Source organism: Hippichthys cyanospilos, chromosome 2 (genome assembly GCF_059441005.1).
Source record: "Hippichthys cyanospilos isolate Australia breed blue-spotted pipefish chromosome 2, RoL_Hcya_1.0, whole genome shotgun sequence".
NCBI lineage: Eukaryota > Metazoa > Chordata > Actinopteri > Syngnathiformes > Syngnathidae > Hippichthys > Hippichthys cyanospilos.
In genome coordinates this window covers 31,269,070-31,292,043 of record NC_142370.1, presented here as the reverse complement: position 1 = coordinate 31,292,043, position 22,974 = coordinate 31,269,070, and the positions used below count along the sequence as shown (strand labels likewise).

The window sequence follows — 22,974 nt, the reverse complement described above, 5'->3', positions numbered from 1 at the left end:
TTGGATCTTTAACACCAATAGCCTAAGCATTTTAACCTGGAGAAAAAGGTATTAAAAAAAAAACCTTGTGCTGATTTTTTTTTCTAAATCCCCTTAATCATTAATGCAACATCAAAGCCCATTTTCCTTTGTGCCCCCCCCCCCCCCCCCCCCCCCTGCAAGCGCCCCAGTATTTGAGGACTGCTGCATGACTCCCTTGGTTTAAAGACGCAGCGAAAATTGATTGAGTTTTAAAACCAAGAGCATCACCATCTCGACGATTGAGAGAAAAAAAATAAAACACGGGCATTGAGTAGATGTCCAGATCAAAGTGAAGAATGAGGAAGACACATTACTTATCTTAGGTAACTTACGTCGTAATGCCTTGACTTCTTAATTTCCTTAATTGGAGTGATTTGATCTCCCTTCTTCAGAGCGGTTTTGCTGTCTTTGGCAGTTTGGTTTTCTGGCTCCATCTTGATCTTTTCGTCTGCGGTTTTGGTCTTCTTCTGGGTGTCTGCTATCGGTCCAGTTGATGTGGGTGGTATGGCGTTCTTGGTGTCTGCTGTTGGACCTGCAGTTCCAGATTGTGGTTTCTGGGTCTGAGGCTGGGCCGGTTTGGACCCCTGCTGACCGATGGCTTTGTTGAGAGGGCTTTGTTGACTGGTTACCGCTTGGTGGCGCGGTGACCCAGAGGGCTGATGTTTCGGGGACGGGTGAGGAACAGGCAGAGGAGGCTCATCGAGACCGCCTCCGGACATCAACCGCTGGGTTTGGCAGTTGAGACATAGCCACTCTTTTTTCTGGAAGCGAGCACAAATCACAACACTTAACATCTGATTTTACTACAGTCATATTTTTGATCGTATATGTCTCAAAGTATGTATTTTTTATTATATACACAGGCATACATATACAGTACATACATATATATATATTCTTTTTGACCCAGAATGCCTTTGTTCTGCTTGAGCATAATGCTCCTTCATCCTGGTTGTTGCTTTAGGCTGCACTTTCCTGCACCGTACACTCAACTTACTAGCACACGCACATAAGTGCACATTTTCTATCAATGCAAAATGGAAGCCTGTCTAGCTGAATGCTTAGTAAGAAGTGAGTAATGGCGAGCGGCGAGAGACTGGGGCGGAGAAAGGGGAAAGGGCGGGGGCCGGTGGAGGAGACCAAAGAGTGCAATGAAAATCGAGTGAGTGACACCACACGTGCGCGCGAGGCATGTACACACACAATAATTGAACACTTGCCTCGAAGGATGTGCCCTCCCGCTGAGGCTGAAGCAACTGAGGGAAGAAACTAGAGCTGCGGCTAAAGTGGGCGCCGGGGAACCGCTGATTATTATGGTGCCAAAGGTGCTTCAAGACAGTTTGAACTCATAATCGCAGAACCAAGGGGTGTGTGTGTGTGTGTGTGTGTGTGTGTGTGTGTGTGTGTGTGTGTGCTGTTTACTTTAACGGCTGACTGGACAAGCTTAGAGCATGTCAGCGTGGCTTGCAATACGTTCTTTCTTTACAGGAACAGCTTTCGAGTTTCCTGTGTGTGGTTTTAGGAACAAAGCACTACTTATTTTATTACACATTATATTCCCCATATATATATATATATATATATATATATATATATATATATATATATATATTAGGGATGTTGAAGATAAAGTGTTAACTTTGAAGCATTCATTATGCAGTAACTGCATCCATATGCAGTACTAAAGGCCTCATTTAAATATATAGATTTTTTAAATGCTAGCATTTGATGTGCTTTTATCAATTTTCAAAATGTTGAAAACCAGCAGGTTGCTGATCACAAATGATTTTGAAGCAACCATATTTTCGCAAAAAAATAAATCAATATGTAAATATGCTTTGCTAGGTTGCTGTTGTCCTTAACTCATTCACCGTTATCGGTGATTATAATCTTCAGATATTAATTTTTACTAGACTGGCAGTGAATTTAACTCATTCACTGTCATTGGCGGTTATAGACTAGACGTCAAAGATGAGTTTTTATTAGGTTGGCGCTGAATTATTTCATCCAATATGGAAAGCAGATGTCCTCGGATTGCTTAGTTCCAAATACGTCCAGTCGGGGGGAAAAACTTTCCAAAGCTTGAACGATGTCCCTTACTTTCAACTACAAATGTAACAACTTTCCAAGATTTCTTGAAGCTGTTCTTCTGGTATCCTGTTTATCCACAGGGCTAGCCCCCCAAATAAGCTCTGTAGGGACAGCAAGAGAGAAAAAAAAGTTGACCAAACTGAAGTTCTTGCCTTGCCATATATATATATATACCCTGCTGGGTATTAGAGTATTAGCCTTGGTGTAAGGCTGAGAGAGAGTGCAGCCTTTGAAGTGCTGAAGTGTGGACTTTGAAGAGAAGGAAGCATTACTGCTGCGACTCCCCTTTGAGGCTTGGAAGTGATCAGACAGAGAAGCTGAAAAATCAGAATTAAGTTGGGATGATGGCTGACATCAGTGAAGATGATGATATCGTGCTTCTCTCTTGTTTGACATACTGAGAACTTATTAGATCAGTGTATATATGGTAAAAACAAAAAATGCGTCCTGGACCACCCTGGGCAGTATCTCCTTCAAGCTCCAGAAAAGCTAGTCGAGAAAGGGAAGAAGTTCACAGAGCAGCCACTGAGGGATCGGAAGAAGAAGATGAGGTCAGAGGGTACGTTTGAGGTGCGTGGTGAATGTAGACTATTGGGTGAGAGAGCAGAGAAGACAGCGTAGAAGATAAGGACATTAGTGAATTAGTGGAGAAAAAAGGGGTGAAGAAGAACAGTGGGGAGAAGAACAGAGAGTAGGCGGAGAAACAAAAATCAGCAGCGAATTAGTTCTGCTTCATGAAACAGACACTTCTCGTTGAGAAGCTGCTTTGGGGCCCTTTGTGTGATGTTCGGGTGTGCGTTTGTGTGGAAATCCTGCATTATTTTCATTTTGTGGCTATATTGACGTGAGAATCGTTCCAGAAGAGCTTTTCATCTCACCTGATGTGTTACCATCTTTGGATTTTTACAGCAACAATATGCTTGCATTTTATTCCATTAACGTTGTGTCTATTAAACTTGAAATGGGGATTTAAATTTCTGTGTCGACATATTTGTCAGACATCCTCATATGACTCCATCAAGCAGTGTCATCTGCCCTTCACAATGTGACTCATGTCGCCCTTGTTTTGCAACTAGGACTAAGCTCTCTGTCTTTCTCTCTTCTGTGAGTGAACATGCATGTGTGTGTGTGTGTGTGTGAGTAAGTGTGCGCGCACATGTGTGTATATTAACCCTGACACCCCACTCTGTGTGCTGATTCAGCCTCCACACATGCGCCTGCTTTCTTTTTGCAATCACTGCAACCAAACGACATCTGGGTCATTCTGCAGTTCACTATTCAGTGGTTTCATTTGCTTGTTTAGGGAAGCTTAGCAGCATCCAGATGTTCAAGAAATGGACTACAGTTCAGTTCAGCAGCGATTCTCAAAGGAGATGCAATACATTAAAAAAAAAAAAAAAAAAAAAAATATATATATATATATATATATATATATATATATATATATATATATATATATATATATATATATATATATATATATATATATATATATATATATATATATATATATATATATATACACACACACACACACACACACACACACACAGGTATATGCACTGAATCGGTTGGTACATCGCTAAAAATAGTATAGTATAGTATAGTATAGTATAGTATAGTATAGTATAGTATAGTATAGTATTAAAGTATAGTATTAAAGTATAGTATAGCATAGTATAGTATGGTACAGTATAGTGTAATGTAGTATAGTATAGTGTAGTATAATATAGTATAACATAGCGTGTAGCGTAGTGTGGTATAGTGTAGTGTAGTATAGTGTAGTACTGTAAAGTGTACAGTAAGTACAGTATAGTATAGCACAGCAGTAGTACAGTACAGTATAGTACAGTGTATACAGTATAGTGTTAAAAATGAGTCAAAAGCATATTATAGTACAGTGCAGTAGAGTACAGTATGGTATCATGTAGTTCAGTATGTTACAGTATAGTATAGTACATATATATATATATATATATATATATATATGAAGTGTGGATATATATATATATATATATATATATAAAATGTTCTGAAACTAAGTAAAATGCTAATGTTATACTTTGCTGTTCTGTACTGTACTATAATATACTCAAGTGGTGCAAGGCTGCACAAGACGCAGTTGAAAATTGAGCAGAGCCGAATTTGACCCATTTTTGCTGTTTTCTCAGAAGGGGATGCAGCATGGCACATTTAAAAGAAGGCACTGTGGTCGTCAACACAGCAAACTTGAATAAATGCACAATGAAGCAGCTCCTTTCAATCTCTTGGTAGTCTAACACGGCAGAAGAAAAAAGCGATTTGATTGAGGTGTTCAAAGTACATGTCGAAGCCAATCTTAAAAGACAGCTGATGGATTTGCCTTCCACCCGGATTGCGCGATTTCCTTTTTACCCCAAATAATGCTTAACATGACTGTGTATAAATGAAGTGATAAAAATGAATTACAATCACGATATTGAGAAAAAATGCAATAAAATGTAATTCATCCTGTTGATTTGGCAGTCCTTAGATTGAGCAACTATTATTACGCGGGTACTACCTGAGGGTAGAGCGGAAATATTTCACCTCATATGTGAAAATGACAACACCATTTCTCAGGCTTTTTTCATCATCCAAACATAGAAGAGCTGTTGGTGAGATTTAGCTGCACCAGCAAATCCGCCAGGTAGTTGCCTCCAGGCCATGGACCAGCGTATATACCATCACATTCCACATCCCTCATGGTTTATGACAACACGGACGGAAAACGAGCTGAACGGCTCCAAGGTAAAAATGGGCAAATGAAGCTTCACGAAACACTTTTGATATATTTTTTTTCTTCCTCTAGATAGATATTTTTTTTCAACCAAGAGCACCATCTAGAGGGCTGGAATAATAACACGAGAGATTCAAGATATATATATATATATATATATATATATATATATATATATATATATATATATATATATATATATATATATATATATATGACTTTCTTGACTGGTTGTCTGTCCTTTGGGGCAATGAGACCTCCATCAACCTTTCTGAAGATTTACCGCAGCTAAGCACACACATACACTCGCTTTATTGATTAGTGCCCACAGGAGCACCGTCATTTTGAGATGGAATCTAATCTGGTGGGAGTCCAAAAAGTCTGGGATACATAACAAATAGTTCTACTACTATTTGTATGGGAAGTATTTTCATTTTGCAGAGGGATAAAACGTGTTTAAAATGATCTTCAGAGGTAAGTAACATGACTTTGAAGAAACCAAGAGTTTTTTTTTTTTAATTAATGTCTAGATTCAAGAGGAGTCTTAATTCAGTCAAAAAAAAAAAAGAATACATTTATATGATGCAGATGAATTATTCTAAGTGTGATTCATTGCAAGCTAGTCAAAGAATAAATAGAAAAAATAAAGAATCAAAATGTATTCATAAAGCGGGACAGTTACTGAAATATAGTAAATTATAAAGCACAAATATAGCAATAAGAAAACAGCAATAATGTCAATATAGAACATATTTAGAATAAAAGAAAAGGTAAAACAAATGTGTGTATCTATTCAAGTTGTCAATTTATGGAAAAACTATGAAAAAGAACTGAAAAGACTTGAATCAATTGCTGTATTCCAGTTTTAAAATATAGTATAAAAAAGATTACAATTATGCCTGAAATGAATAATATCTTGGATCAATGCTTGTTACATGTAATTTGATATAAAATATGTGTGATTGTATATGTGAATTATGTTCAGTGTGTTTATATGTTGACAAAAAATGCATGCAACTTCCATGCACCATATTTCTGCGAAAATATCTGATATTTTAAAAGATACAAAAATACGGAAGGTATTTGTGTTTTGTTTGTGTTCTATGAATGTGACTCGCTACGTCATGACCTTTGACCCAAACAATCTTCTTGTTTTGAGTCGAGGCATCATGGGAAAAAAATGTTTACTCTTTTTTTGCCAAGAAACAGGACGAAATGAATAACGAGAGATATAATTTCATTCCGATTTGCATGCATATACAAAAGACGTGACTGTGGCTACAAAGTGCCTGAGTGAAGGTCATATTTATCCAAAATTATGAATATATATCCCCGAACACTCCTAATTATAATGCAGCCTATTGAATTAATGAGTCTTCTTGTGGTTCCTTCTGTTTCCTGTCTTTTGAAAACAGCCGTTTGGGGCAATTGTTCAGCATTCGTCACAAAGAAATGCTCTTCTCCTGACAGCATTAAAATAATAAAGTGGAAGGCCGTGCATATTCAAGGTTATGGTAATTTGAGTGGTAGACTTGGAGAAGAGCGCCGGTGTCCCTAAATATAGCGCTTCACATTGGATACTCCAGAAGGCTCAAGGCATACTTTGACAGGTGCGGCAGCTCCTGCTGCGATACGCTTTTCATGTTCCCTCAGAAATTTCCGTTTCACTTTTACGCTTCCGCATCAATTCCATCTGTTTTAAAACGCAGAAAACACACATTGACAGGCAATCTGCGCGGTGGCGTAGCGTGCGAGCTTTATTTGACGGACATCAAACCGCTTGTTAAAAAATGATAAGTTTTTGATTCATGCAAGTTTGTTTTTTTCAATTTTAGATTCCTACTTGATGGGCAGTATTTGCTAGCTGCTAACATGAGGACGAGGCGTAAGGTGCATTCAAATGCAATTGGGCGTTGCTAACTCAGATAGAATAAAGGCAATCAATACGTTAATACTACTACTGCAGTAATTATTGTTAGTGTCAAACAGACAGACAGACAGACAGACAGACAGACAGACAGACAGACAGACAGACAGACAGACAGATAGATAGATAGATAGATAGATAGATAGATAGATAGATAGATAGATAGATAGATAGATAGATAGATAGATAGATAGATAGATAGATAGATAGAAAGCTAGTTAGCTAGCTAGTTAAATAAATCAAGATCTTTAGCTAGCTAGCTATATAAGTCGATAGATAGATAGAAAGCTAGTTAGCTAGCTAGTTAAATAAATCAAGATCTTTAGCTAGCTAGCTATATAAGTCGATAGATAGATAGATAGATAGATAGATAGATAGATAGATAGATAGATAGATAGATAGATAGATAGATAGATAGATAGATAGATAGATAGATAGATAGATAGATAGATAGATAGATAGATAGATAGATAGATAGATAGATAGATAGATAGATAGATAGATAGATAGATAGATAGATAGATAGATAAATCAAGACCGTTAGCTAGCTAGCTATATAATTCGATAGATAGATACGAATTTCATTTTGTAGTGCGACTATGCATATGACAATAAACTCTTGAATCTTGAAAATATAGACGGAAATGTCAACTACTATCCCGCCATTATGTCATTTCAAACAAAGATATGTTCATTTTTCTTCCCGTAACATGTCATTTGGCTACACAATCCCCAAGTTTAATTTGAATTTCCAATAAAAATGAATACACTATGAAAATAACAACAATATACACTGGATATTAACATTACACGTTTATGTTCACGTAAGATTTTTTGCAAGTACAAGAATCGCATCCCTTTCTGCAAATCCTACAACTGACTAAAGCTCGTATCAGCACCATGGACAGAGGCAATGCACTATTGTACTGTATATACCCCATCACAGCAGCAGGGGGACAGCTATCCTTTTGCACTTTGTGGTTCAGTGTGTAATCATAGAAGAGACGGGAAAGAAACCATCTCATTGACAATTTAAGTCGTGGGAAAGTGTGTTTTTGTGTTGTGTATGGGGCAGGTGTTAGCGAGGTAATGAAAATCTAAATAATGAGTGACAGAGAGAGAGCTATGGTGAGAACGGCAGTAGAGTACAAAGCCCTGGGCTTCTGGTTAAAGCTGGATATTTCTAGTTCCACACTTTCACACACACACGCACACACACACACACACACACACACACAGGGCAGGAAAACACCATTGAGGCAAACCATTTTGCTGCGTGCGATCCCGCGTCATCATCAGTTGTATATTCCTCTCCTGATTAATGAAATACATCTGTCTTCATTTTGAATGAATTAATGAAAGTCAATTTGCTCAAGTAATTTCAATTTATCATAAACTATTTCCCGCTGCATAATGGTATGACACAATCTAAACCTTTTTCTCCAGTTTTTGTAGTTTTGGTTCCCGGCATCAGTCATTCCTTTCAATTTTTCTTTGCTATTATTGGTTTCTTTCAACTTTTTTGCTCTCAGGGTGTTTGCAAAGATCATTGCTGCTCCAATTTGTCGCCAGTGTGCAAGGAAGTGTGCGCATATGATCATCAGGTCATCGAATTTGCCCCTTTTTTATTTCTGCCTTCCTCACTGGGAAAAATTGGTATTGTAGAACATGTTTGACAGGGATTTTTTTTTTTTGCATGTTTTAAATAGGGCTGGATGACATAGCTTAAAAAAAATCTTGATTTCCTCTAATCATTCTAGCACCTAAACTATTTTAATCGATTTGAAAAAAAAAAAAAAAAAAAAAATATATTATATATATATATATATATATATATATATATATATATATATATATATATATATTTATAAATTTGTCTACATGTATAAAATGTTGATTTAAAAATCAGTTTTAACACAAACTTAACATTTATAGCTTGTGCATAACATGCTTAAAAGGATAGTCCATTTATGTTACCGTTTTTAGCTGTAAAAAAGTTACTATTTTGTCTAAAATGAATTTGATGTCTAAATTATTTTTCACATACAATGAATTCCTCTAATAAAACATTCTTTACTTCGTGAAATACACATTTTTATATCTTTTCTCTCTCTCTATGCGTGGGGACTCTTTGAAATATAAAATTACGTCTGGGATTGAATGAGTTCAAATTATTTTTCCACATATTTAATACTTTTCATGACATCCTTTTTTTCACTTGCCGTCAATTGAAAATGACATCATATGTTCTGTAGGCTAAAAAAACGACCAATCAATCATGGTGCAGCTTGTGAATGTCACATGACAAACAGGTGAGCCATAATTGATTGTAACCCGAACCTTAGGCAAAATATGAACTTTTTCCTGCTAAAATATAATTTATTGCCCAGCCCTGGTTTCAAATGTTTTGAAGTGCAGTTTTGTTGCCACTTTTGAGATGCGGGAAGCTCAAATATACTTTAATAAAATACTAATGATTTGATGGAACTGCTTTTACTCTAGGATTGACTCGGCTGGACCGGCCATCGGCTGGACCTCTCATTGTTGCCATGGTTACCAGTCGCTCTAAAGGCACAATATGTCCAATCAAATCAGCAGCAACTTCATAGAACCTTTGTGGGGAAACAAGTTGAACCTAATGCTGCTCTGTCAAGTGTAAATGAGTCATTTGCCTTTTGGGAATGTTACACCGGGCCTTAAAAACGCAAAACAAGCAAGCAAAGTGGAGGAAGCATCCACTCAATAAGCAGCAGCTGAGGGCTAGACCAGACCAAGGCCCAGGACCTAGAACCAGCGGGGTATAGCCCTCAGGTTAATCTCTTTTACATGAGTGATCCCTCGCTGGCACACCTCTGAACTTTTCTCCTCCGCTCACTCACTGCCTGATTCGTTAAGCTCACTCTATCAGATTTGCTCTGTGTCTCCCGGTCGAGTCATCGTGTGAGTCATCCGCTTGATTTTGTTCATTTCTCAATCCTGCGCTTTCCATCTCGTCTCCCTCCGTGGCCGCCGGCTGCCGACAATTTTAGTGAGAAAAGAAAAAAAATGGGCGGTATTTTTTTTTCCCCGGATAGTAACAAATAGGGTAGTCGTTCTCAAACTTTTATAGCAAGTGAAATCAACCCTTAAAATAACCAATAATAAAACAAAAATTAAAAACTTGCATTGTAGGCCTTAGTGTTTGTTGAAAATGAGGCTGAGAGTATATTTAATACTATGCGATACAATAATATGTATTATAATGTTATTATATACAATAATAATGTAATATCATTTGATTAATATTGTTAGCCCTGTCAACATTATGCATATTTTAAAGCAGTGGTTCACAAAGTGGGATCTGTGGACCCCCGGGGGTCCGTGGCCTGACTGCAGATGATCCGTGAAATAATTTGGGTGTTTTGGAACTGATTTAATTTATCTTTTAACAGTTACAAATGTGTGCCTTGTTTGGCTTAGTTTGTGTTTTAGCGCCGCCTCTGGCCGCTGTTGATAGTGCATTGATAGTGCGCTGTTTTCTACCTAAAATTTCTAGATAGAAGTCATGTCAACATCTAGAAAGGAAAGAACATTGAGTTATTAATAGAAAATATATATATATATATATATATATATATATATATATATATATATATATATATATGTGTGTGTGTGTGTGTGTGTGTTTATTTCATTTTATTTGATATCAAAGTGTGAAAGTATTCGTTACTCTTCAATAAAGCAAGCAATTCAACCAGTTTAATATATTTTTTTTAATGTATTTTTTTTTAATTTGTCAAAATGTGTTTCATGCCTACATTTGCTTGCTAACAAGGTAATGAAGCCAGCAAAGTTAATACTGTTTTATTTAGTGATTAAAAACAACTAAAGGAGGACTTGCTTTGGTTCAGTGTTTTCCAAAGTAAAAAATGTTAATTATTTTTTCTTATTTTGATCAAACACAAGAGTAATAGTCTACATACCTGAAGAGCGACAGAAATCAGAGAAAACTTACAGGAAAATGCTAAAACCATACGATTTGAACAATTTTAAGCTAAACAATGGCCCTAAATGATTACTTTTTTTTAGCTGTTAATCGATTACTTGGCGATTAATTAATTTTGACACCTTTAAACACAAGTGAACAATACTTAAAAAAAAATCATGCACTCAAGTTACAATTGCATTCAATTTGAACATTTATTTAAGTGATACTTTTGCATGCCACTAGAGGGAGTCCACATACTACTAGTATCAATTTGTCACAAGTGTCTCTATGTGTGCAAGCGTATGCCAATTCTGCATGTTTAGTTATCCCTGCCCGAGCATATGCTATGCTCTTTCAGTGTATGTGTGCATGCATGTTACTCGCTGTCAGCGGTGTCAAGGATGACCACTGTGAGACTTTCTGACAGGTGATTGGCAGACGGTCGGGCAGCCTTCGTCCTGGCAACCACTGACGGCATTGTCAGACTGTCAGAGTAAGTCCATTTGCAGCATTTTTTTTTCAATTCTTCTTTATATGTACAAGTCTACTCTTATTTGCAAAGTAGTACTCTAAATATGCTTCATTTGACCAAAATGGCCTCACACATAAATGTCAAATGCATTTGAAGTAAAAATCAAAAGATAGGGGAAAAAAAATGTGTATTTCTCACCAGAGAGGGTTAAACATTTGAGTTGTTTCCCATTACATGAGTCATTTACCATTTTGTTCGGTGCTGTGAGTCACCACCAATTGTGCATCTTCATTTAAAGATCAGCTTCCTATTTGTGGCATGACGTACTACATGGGTGAACCCTTTTAGACGCACGCAGGCAGAATTCCATTTATGACTCACTCATTCATCCGACTTTCAATGCTGCTTTCAGAAGAAGAAAGACAGATCAATGTGTCGCTCTTTGATATGAACACCCGCAGGGAAACAGGAAGAGGCTGTGTGGGGGCAAAGGCGCAGAAGACCATGGCCCCTTTTTCTTTTAAAAAGCACAATTTAGTACAGCGCTGCGGTGCAGTGAGGCGCTTGAAGTCACTCCAGCTGCTGAATCTCCCACAGAGCTTCAACAAAATGTCTGCTGTGTTCAGATACAGAACTTCCTTGAAACATTTTTTTTTCCCTCTAACCAGAGTACATTGAAAGTTCAAGGGGTTCCCTATGCCACGATATGTCGAGGAATGAGCCATTCGTATGGATAAAATCAACGTTTAAAAGAGACGTATTTTGCCATTTCTGACTAAAGTTTTCATCAGGGTTCTTGGGGACAATCGTGAGATCGGCGAGTTTAAAAATAACCAATAACAGATCGTCGATCCAATCACAAGAGAGGGCCTATTTAATAACTTGCTTTATCGTTTAATTGATGCATATATAGTACTTGTATAATGTTTATTAGTGATGGGTAAATGGAGCCTCGTGAATCACTTATGATGTTTGATGTGGATATTTAAAGCATTTGCAATGCCTTTATTTTTAAACCAAAAGCAACCATGTAGATCATGGTGTCAAACTCATTTTTGTCGTGGGACATTTTGTGGCTACGTCTTCCCTTATTGGGCAAATATGATGAGGAAAGCAAGTCCGTTTTAAATTGCCTCATTGTACACAGCAAATTGATGGCTTAGTAGTTTTGAAGTCAGACGTAAAGCATAACAGTTTGTGGAGTCATTGTTGCGGTGACTGCAACAAAACAAAACAAAAATATTGCAATTTTATTATTTGTTATGCATGACTTGTTCAAAATTTGGAACTCAGCTTAGCAAGGGCCATGGAAATTGACAAGATTTGCTTTCGTGGGCCACATAAAATGGCGTGGCGGGCCAGATTTAGTCCCTGAGCCTCGAGTTTGACACCTGTGATCTCGAGGACTTAAAAAAAAAGTGGTTCATGCGGTGTCATTTTCCTGTTACTACATTTTATTGACTATTAACAAACACCTGCCTATTCATCCATTTTCTTAGCTGCTTATCCTCACTAGGGTTGCAGGCATGCTGGAGCCTATCCCAGCTGTTTTTCATCAGTGGCCGATAAACCATCACACACATTTCCCAACACACCAATTTGAAAAGTCCAATATACCTAGCATACATCTTTTTGGAAATGTGGGATTAAACCAGAGTACCTCAATAAAACCCACACAGGCATGGGGAGAACATGCAAACTCCACACAGGAATGGCAGGGACAGAAGCTATGACCACAGCAACAATACAACCTCAAAAACAACATAGATGCACAGTTAAACGAAAAAACAAATGCGAAAAAAACAATGCATGGAGATGTAAACAACTGTAAGCCACACAACAGAAGAGGCGCCAAGGGGGCGGGACCGCAGCACATTGACAAGTCAGTCACACCACAGGCATGTAAAAGTAGTAATAGTAGTTATTAGTGAGCTAGAGAAAGACAATGAGGATGCTTTTTGATTTAGTCTACCCCTTCAATTTGTTCTTTCTGCATCTACTTCAATTCTCATACGACTATAACGACTATATCCGTCGATGGCAGTGAATGACTTCAATGTTCTTCTGTCAAATGGCAGATTATTTAGTTCTTTATTGCAAGTAAAGCATTTTTTAATCTTTGATATATGTTATCTAAATATAGTGAGAACTGAGAAGTATAATAACTAAGCAACTCACTGCCAGCCCAGTAAAAATGAATCATTGACGTCTATTGCCGTCATTGGTAGTGAATGGTTGACAAACCCAAAAAAATCTGAAACCTATTTTGCATCTAATTTAAACCAGCCATTTCTTAACATTGCACATTGTTAGTGTACACGACGTGGCGGTGATTATGATGAATGAGACTGATTAGTCTCGTGGTTTTCTCGTCCGCCTTCCCACTCACGTTGCGTCTTTCTGCTTCGTCCTCATTTACTTTCACTCGCGTTGAGTTGAAACCGTCAAATACTATTTGAAGTCGTGAATGGAAGAAAATGGCAAATCTCCCAATATCTGCTGCTCACCGAATGTAAAATTATTTCTGATTATTAACATTGTTTTAGTCCTTTATTTTGAACCAATGCGGAAAAAAAACACTAGGGAGCTGAAATTTCCAGCAGATGATTCAAACATGTAAAATTTCAAAATACAACGATTCGGACATTTCTATGTGATTACAGCTAGACGTGCGATATTTTGTGTAGAAAAATAATTATTGTCCAAATTTTGGATCATAGGAAACCATTATAATTACAATTTTTGTCTTAATTCTATGTCTTAAAGTGTCATTGTCTCTTCGCAGGCTACAAAGACAGACCACACCATTTAAATTTTTGGGGGTGTTAATAAATTTAACCTATGTATGTATTGGTATGAACTGATACCACTGAACAATTTGAGTGGCTGAAGGGAAAAAAAAATCATAAATGACTTCAATTATTATGCCTTTGAATGCGTTTACAAAATTAGGGGAAAAAACAACATGTGTATTGTTTTGCAAATTGTTGCACAAGTGTTAATTGAATCAGCATTTATTGAATGAAGTCAAGGTTACTCAACAGCTGTGTGCATTTAGAAAAAAAGAAAAAAGAAAATGCGTACTGCTTCCTCAAGTTCTTTTACCTCAGAAGTCCCACTGAGGGAATTCCCTGCATTCCTCAGCTGCATCGTCCCGTCACCTTTAGAATTCAGCTGTCTCAGAATCACACATGGGGGTCTGCCATTTTGGAATGTGTGTGTGTGTGGAGAGGGGGGGTTGCGTCATTTAATCATCTCTGTTGCCCACGGCATGGCTCCTCTGTGACCCACTTAGTGTCAAAATGAGGAGGAAAGTGGCAAATGAGAGAAAGTGGGACATTGAAAGAAGACATCTTGGAGGTAATGCATTCACACTCACTCTCACGCACCGCGTTGAAAATAGCTGCATTATGGCCCTCTGGCAATCAAAAGCTGTCTTTGTTTACCTTGTAGAGCTGTTTGCTATGATTGCTGCTCTCAGAGAAAAAGTATAGTTGCTGATCCGTGCAAGTACATGTTCTGACTGGATATCGAAGAGTTTCTCTTGGATTTGGAAAAATATTTAATTCTGTCAAAAGATTATGATGTTTGCTATTATTATAATTAATGATATTTTTATTATTATATTATTATATTATGTATTTTTTATTTATTATTATTACTATTATGACTATTATGGAATAAAATGTTCCATGATTGCAAGGACTCTTATTTTTTCAAGTATTTTCGACGAAGATTGCAAGATGTTTACTTGAGGGAAATGTAGGAATGAATGTGAAATCATCGAATAAAAACATATTTTCAAGGAAAGTGATAATAACTTTCTTTGATCCATTAATACTGTGTTTTTTTTCCCTGTAAAATAAAAGTAAAACCTAGTCTGATTCATTGTTCTAGGAAGGGCTGGGCAATTTTGCCTGAAAATAAAATATCTGTTTTTTTTCCTGACAAATTTGATTTTCAAATGTCTTTTCTGCTTGTTCACCCTTCTATTTTTTAAAAACAATAAGTAAAAATGACAGACAATCCAAAACAAGGAAAAACTCCATCCGGGGTGTATGCTAATGTACAACAAAGTTAGCACAGATCACCTGCCACAGGAAGCAAATAGAACAGAGTTAACGGAGTTAAACCTTTAAAATAAAAAAAAAAAGTAGAACCTTTATCAAATTTAAATTAATCTCCAAAGCTGACACTTCATCTTTGATTATTATAAATACTATTATTGTTGTTGTAGTCGTCATTATCAGTTTTTCGTTGCATCTTTTATGTATGTAACTTTTTTAAGCTTTTTTGAAGTAGGCTATTCTATAAATAAAGTTGAGTTGAGCTAAGTTGAGAAGCAAGGCAGGCGAGGAAAGGACGGCGAGTTGTTGTATTATTAATTGTAGTGAGATGTCCCGAAGTAGTGGAGCGGAGCGTTGGTCCATTAGGAGCGGGTTGCTCCCGCTCGCGTTCTGCTTTCTTTGCAAATATAAGAATGTGAGTCACTGCGTTGTGACTTGATCAATCTACCGATGGTTAAAACGGTGCTTCTTTTGTGCGTCCTATAATTCCTCTCATTTCATTTTGACATTCCAAGATTTTAGTAAGTGCATAATCATGTAGGGGTGCCAAGAAGTAGAAAACATGTCGGGATTTGGTTTTGCACTCTATGCATGTACTGCTCAGTGGTCTGTAATTAGTGCCGAACCCGGAAATGCTTTGCAATGGTTGAGGGGGTACTTGGCTGAAACTATATTTCATAGGGGGTACATCACTGAAAATAAGGTTCAGAACCACTGCCCTATACCACCTCCATATCGCATGTACAAGAAAAAATACACACTGACCTTATTCACATCTTTTAGTTTCGTTTTGGTTTCAGAGTTGAGGAGGAGAGATTTTGCACCGGGTCAGCCAAGTAAATAACAATGTTTCATTTATTAATTACGATGTTTTGTCGAAAATGCCAAAGCAGTGAAAATGTGTATTTGGGAGCACACAGTCAGACATTCAGTGTCAGTCACGGAACTTTTGTTAAAAATACTGGGTTCCCATGGGGACCGATGCGATGGGAGGAACGTGTGCCAGTAAGTGCCAGCTATAGACAGTGTGCTGCATTTTAATGTCAGTAAAACGCCTGTTTTTGCCTCCTTCATTCACTCTGTGACTCTCGTGAGGATAAGCGGTCAAGATTGATGTTTCGTGGCCGGTGGCATTGAACGACATCATAAAGGAGGCGTGGCAACCATTTGGTGAGCAGCAAATTCTTCAAGTTTGGCAGGCCGGATTAAATAGCTTAATGGGCCGCGTATGACCCCCAGGCCGTAGTTTGACTTGGTCCTTTAAAAATATTGGCTCAACAGCGCCCTCTATCTGTTACACATTGGGTATAAAAAGGACGAGTGGGCCACAATTGCCGTCAATTCATTAGTGATGCGCATAAGTGTTCTTTAAAGTGTACTGAAAATTTCCAATCAGTTCATTTAAAAGAATCGTTCAAAAGATGCATTCACCGAATCGTGAGTGGCGGTTCCCTGGCGAATCATAAATCCCTCACGTTTCATACCGAAAGGGTAAAGGCAGTACATTGACTCGCTGATTTATTCGCCAGACACAAAAAGATCAGAGAATAGCTGTACGTTAACTCACTCAACCATTTTGAATGGCGAATGACGTACTGTAAATTTCACAAAGTGATCTGCTCGCGAGACGCAAACGCAACAGTGTTTCATGACACTCTCCAGTCAGGATTTAAGTCTAAAAACTGAAACAGTGAATCCGGAATGTCTTCACTTTGCTTTTTCAGGGTACACCACCACCTTTTGCATATTTAATCTTTCCCACTATTTATATTTTAAAAAAATCCATGAATTATTGAGAAATCGAGTGCAGGCCTTCGTGTTTGGCTGTCACACAGTGTTCTTGTCTTCTTTTGCAAACGGCCAGTCTTCAGCACTGTCATCTTCCAGTGTTACGTTTTTCACCTTGGCCCAATGTTGGGACCAGCAAGCGACTGTGTGTGTGTGCGCGTCTTTATTACATCTACCATTTATTATTTGATTTAATGCAAAACATTTTATGTCCCTCCTACCTAGCTGTTGTCTATATTAACCAATGTAATCATTTATGTGTATATATATATATATATATATATATATATATATATATATATATATATATATATATATATATATATATATATATATATATATATATATATATATATATATATATATATATATATATATATATATATATATATATATATATCGGTTACTGTACCAATTGTTGATAGTTATTGGGTATTGTTTCGTGATTACAATAAATAGCTAAAAAAATCAGATTAGAGGGATTGAAGTACTCAAAGCACACGTTTGCAAATCTCTTATTTTGATTAAATATAAAAGATAATTGGTCTGTTTTTATGAAGGCCAATAAAAATCATTGAATAAGTATTGCTGAGAGGCTGAAATCAGAGGGTTTAAACGATTTAAATTAAAGTATAACTCTAAACAATTACTCAATCAATCGTTGTTAATTATTTTGATAATCCATTAATTGTTGATTTATTTTGACAGCTCAACATTGGTGTGAAATGCAAACAGAAGAAAATGAATAAAGAGTGGAGAATATAATATTAATTAAAAAAAGAGAAGACGAATAGACATAATAATTACAGAAAAAAAAGGTCGATTTCAAATTGCTGATGATTAAAGCTTGGCATTTGTGGTAACGACCTAGAAGGTCCAATGATAACTCGGAGATGATTTACTCAATATGACTAAATGTGTTCTTTTAAAATTCTAGATTCAAGTTTCATTGTCATATGCATAGTAATACAACACAATGAAATTCTTATTCTGTTCACTTTCCCGAGCAGACTACATTCCATAATCGAGCAAACAATAAGGTAGGCAATAACACAAAAATATAAAAATAGAAGTTTTTATCAAACGGTATGCATTACGAGCCTGTGTACTTCCTTATTGTTATTAATAAAGACACGTTGTCATGTATGATCATTTAATTTTAGATAAAATGGTCATTTTAGATGAATGCTTAATTTTATGTCCTTTTTAATTCTCTAGCTATGCAACACACACAAACACAAGCACATAGAGATACACACAATTTGTTCTCGGTCTAAATAACATTAGCAGCCAGCAGTAGTAACTAAATATAACCTACATGCATTATCTTTGGGTCTATCTCTAGGCAGTAGTACAGTACAGTATAGAAACCAAATGTATTCCCCGAAGACCCTGAAGGCATCAAGCCGCCTCCAAGTAAACGAGTCGTTTGCAATCTGGCTGTCTGCACGAGTTACACGCTCCCTCTCTCGATTTAGAATATTTTTTCCCCATCACTTGATGATAGCACACTGAGGGCGGATTCCGCAAAGAACGAGCTGCTGCCGCTGATCGCACCTTATTGCACGTTATTTGCATCCGCAGTTTGCTCCTTCTTAACGTCACAAAGGATTTTTTTTTTTTGTGTGTGTGTCAGACTTGTGCAAAGTTTGCCTGTTTCCGCCTTGGAATGACACACATGGCAAAGTAAAAATCTTCACTTTGCACCAACAATAGGAAGAAGGTTTTTCACCTATTTTTTCAACTGCTTACTCACCCTGATTTTTGTGATGCTCCTTTTTGTTTTTTTTTTCATTCTACTTTTTATTGGTTTTATTTAATGTAATATGAGACATTGTGTGGTATCTAAAGGCACCTTTAGATAAAATGCATTATTATTATTATTAATAATAATAATAATAATAATAATAATAATAATAATATTGGGTCATTCCGTGCTAAATCAACACAAAAATTTGAAAATTTACTCCAAGCCAATTTTCATTTGGATGAAGATTAGTGTACTTGTTAAAGGCGCAACACAAACTCCAACTTTTAGGCTAATGTTTGGCAGAAAATACAGATTTCCAATTAATCAGCTGATGAATCATAACATATAGTAAATAAAATAATATTTGTGTTCTCCTGGTACATTTCAATGGTCAGCAATTTCCCAGAATGCATTGTGTGGCTCAGTCCTTGTCATCTACTCTTCTTTTTGTGTTACCAGCACTTGAATTTGTGTCCATTTAATGCATTTAACTGGACTTACCTCAACCAGGTGTGGTGTAGGGTTGAAGCCGCACAGGTTGCACACTTGAGTGTGACACTGCGTACACGAGTTGTAATTGGGAGGGTCGGAGCTGTCGATGTTCAACTCTGTTTTACACAGAGGACAGTTCACTTTGGGCTTCACTGGTTCCGGAGCTGCAGTTGGAGCAGTCACAGGTTCCTGCTTCGGCTCCACCTTCTGCCCGTGGGACGCCATTTGTCTGTGTTGCTGCCCTTGAGATTGCTGTGGATCTTTCAACTGTTGCTGTGGAATTCCTTGTTGTTGGGGTACAGTCTGCTGCTGTTGCTTCGGAGGATGCGGCCCTGCCACCTGGCTCGGTGCATGGGGACCCCCCATTTGGCCGGGTGCGTGGGGACCGCCCATTTGGTTCGTCGCATGAGGACCCCCCATTTGGCTCGGCGCATGAGGGCCGCTCATCGGGGTCGGACCATGAGGACCCCCCATGCCAAATGGTTTGGCACCAGAGACCCCTTGTTGTGGCTGCTTGTTGTCAGGGGTGGCATTACTGAACACCACCTTGCCTCGTGCGGGACTGGGATGAGTGGAAGAGGTGGGCAGAGGGTCGACACTGATCAAGGTACTCGCTTGGTTGAGCAAGGAAGCGCCAAAGCCAAATAGCTTGGTCAGTCCATCTTGAGCTGGAGGGGGAGCCTGACTCTGGGGCTTGTGAGCTGGAGAGGAGCCGGCGCTTCTGGTGTGGTCCTGGTGCCGCGCCATAGACTGGTGCATGGGAGAGCCGCGACCCAGATCGGGTTGGGAAGGGGCTTTGGTCAAACCAGGGAGGGGTACGGCTCCAGGGTGGGGGATCCTTGGACCACCGGGTTGGTGGGCTCCTCCCGCAGGACCTCCTGCAGCTCTGGGACCTTTCTGAGAATGTGAGTCAGACCTCATGCCCTGATGAGACGGACCTGTCTGGCTCTGGGGGCCACTGGAAGATGTGTGACTATGTAAGCCTTGCGAACTATGAGTCTGTGTCTGGGGGTAAGGCTGCTGCTGAGATTGCGGATACTGCTGAGTCTGGGGATATTGCTGACCCTGGGGTCCAGGTTGAGACTGTTGATAAGGCTGCTGCTGCTGACCCTGGGGTCCAAACTGGGACACTGGATATGATTGCTGCGGAGCCTGGGGTCCGGATTGGGACTGTTGGTATGGCTGCTGCTGAGCCTGAGGTCCGGATTGGGACTGTTGGTATGGCTGCTGCTGAGCCTGGGGTCCTGATTGGGACTGTTGGAAAGGCTGTTGCTGAGCCTGGGGTCCGGAATGGGACTGTTGGTAAGGCTGTTGCTGAGCCTGGGGGCCGGGGTGGGACTGTTGGTAGGGCTGTTGCTGAGACTGGGGTCCGGATTGAGACTGTTGATAAGGCTGCTGTTGAGCCTGAGGATACTGCTGAGACTGAGGATATTGCTGAGACTGTGGATGCTGCTGGGGATGATTATACTGTTGCGACTGGGGATACTGTTGGGACTGGGGATACTGATGGGACTGCGGGTGAGGCTGGGATTGGGGGTACTGCTGGGACTGCGGGTACTGCTGAGATTGAGGGTACTGCTGGGATTCTGGATACTGTTGGGACATGGGATACTGTTGGGACTGGGGATGCTCCTGTGCTTGGGGATACTGCTGGGACTGAGGATACTGCTGAGGCGGCGGATATGTCTGGGACTGGGAGTACGTCTGCGACTGAGGGTATGCTTGGGACTGGGAATATGGCTGTGACTGAGAGTAGGACTGATTCTGGCCATAGAGTTGAGTCTGCGGTTGTTGCTGCTGTTGTTGCTGCGTGGGATGGCTCTGTGCCAAAGGTTTGGGCTGTGCTGCAGTCGTCGGCTGTGTTGGCTGAGGTGCAGCCTGCTGAGGCTGGACGAGAGGTTTCGCTTGGTGGGACGGCGAGTGGATCTGTTGCTGACTCTTCGAACGAGGTGTGGTCATGTCAATGCCAAGAGCCCTCTGCATCTGACAGTTGAGGCACAGCCATTCCTGGACCTGCAAACAGAATGCAAAAAATACATTTTCACCGAGCTCTGCATCTTGATTACTGATATTTGTTCTGACTGTGATTGAGGAGCATAGTTAACATAAGAAAATCTACAAAGGTACTGTGGCATGGTATTTATACTGCACTGAAAATCTCATTTATTTATTAAAACTGGCCATTTTAAAGAATCAACAGCTTAAAAATTGCATAAAGCATTTGTTTTGGGTTTTTTGGACCATATTGCCCAACCCCCTACATTTACAAAAAAAATATGGTGCTATGTTTAGAAAAAAAGTAAACGTTTGCAAATGCTCTAATGTGTGTATGTTTTTTTTAATAATAATCTCAATTACTTAGAAATTACTTAGAAAACTGATCCTCAACATAAAAGACTGATTAACATATTTCTGATTCATTAATATTGAGCAATTAGTATAAATTCCTGATGATCAATATTTGATTTTGACCTAAATTCAAACTGCTTATCAGCACACTACTGTACCTCTCCTGCTCGAAAACTCTCCTAATTCATTTCCGTCTATGAGATGAATCTGCTGGCTGAAAAAGCACATCTGAGTCAGCATGCTTTGTTAAAACGTTATTAATAGGATCGACAACTGGCTCAGACTGTGAGCATCAAAGTGTTCAGTCATTTATGTCTATCATGCCAACGCCACTTGAGTGCTGCTAGCCAGTGGCAAATTTTTGCTGGACGCAGCTACAACAGAGCCTGAGCCACTGTGAAATCCAATGGCAAAAGATTCTGTGTTGATGGTCATACTGGTCCCTATTGTATACTTTGCAATGAAATAAATCCCATTTGCAAACATTTATAAATGAACGCATGGTGCTGTTTTGAACCTCTCACTGTTTAGATTATCTATATTAATTTTTAGCTTCCTATTGTTTATTTTTAACCCTTCTGTACGATGTATCAAACTGGGTTGGAATTGACACTGAAGTGGTTAAGTCAATTGGGGATTGAATGTGATTTCAGAATATCATTGTGTTGATTGTATCGGGCGTTGCAGAGTCGCAGTCGAAAGACGTCAAGCTGCTACGCTGGGACTGCCAAGAACAACTTCAAAATAAAAGCATTCAAAGGCACTCATGTCCATATATTATTCGGTGAAATGAGGTTTATTTTGAAGGCGTAATTAACCAGTCAATTTTAAAACATCCTGTATGTGATATACTAAAGAGATACGACAGTTGGGCATCTCCAAAGCTAGACAGGAAAGATATAAACCATCACGCGACTTATCACATAATTATTACACCATAACACCTTCCTCTATGATGTAAAACACATGGTTATTTTATGAATTGAATTCTATGGCAGTCAATGATAGAGAGTACAACTTTGCAGAACGAACCCAATGATTTATTCCTGTGAAAACGCAGAGAACATTTATGAGCAAATTAAAAGTTGAGATGGGCCATAGGTAGCCGTCGAGACCTCGCCGCAACTTGGCCGAGAAGAATTTTAGTGTCGCAAACATAAATCTGTACAAGCGCGCACACATAGGCGGTCGTAAACGAGACCCAAACAGATTTAACCAAAGCGATTATGAAACGAGCCTCACCCTTCATCATCCCTCAACATCACCTCTCTTCTTCCGCCGGAAAACAGCTG

General features: G+C 38.6%; 1 protein-coding gene across 2 annotated transcripts in view; it reads right to left on the bottom strand.

The window, feature by feature from the left end:
• Nucleotides 1-22,974, bottom strand: part of bsna (bassoon presynaptic cytomatrix protein a) — an 88,364-nt gene that overhangs the window by 31,683 nt on the left and 33,707 nt on the right. For both annotated transcript variants that reach the window (XM_088408198.1, XM_088408199.1), the window contains exons 3-4: nucleotides 19,343-21,346; nucleotides 354-782 (exon numbers count right to left, since the gene is read on the bottom strand). In XM_088408198.1, coding sequence (XP_088264324.1) covers nucleotides 354-782; nucleotides 19,343-21,346 — 2,433 coding nt within the window. The remainder of the gene's footprint in view (nucleotides 1-353; nucleotides 783-19,342; nucleotides 21,347-22,974) is intronic.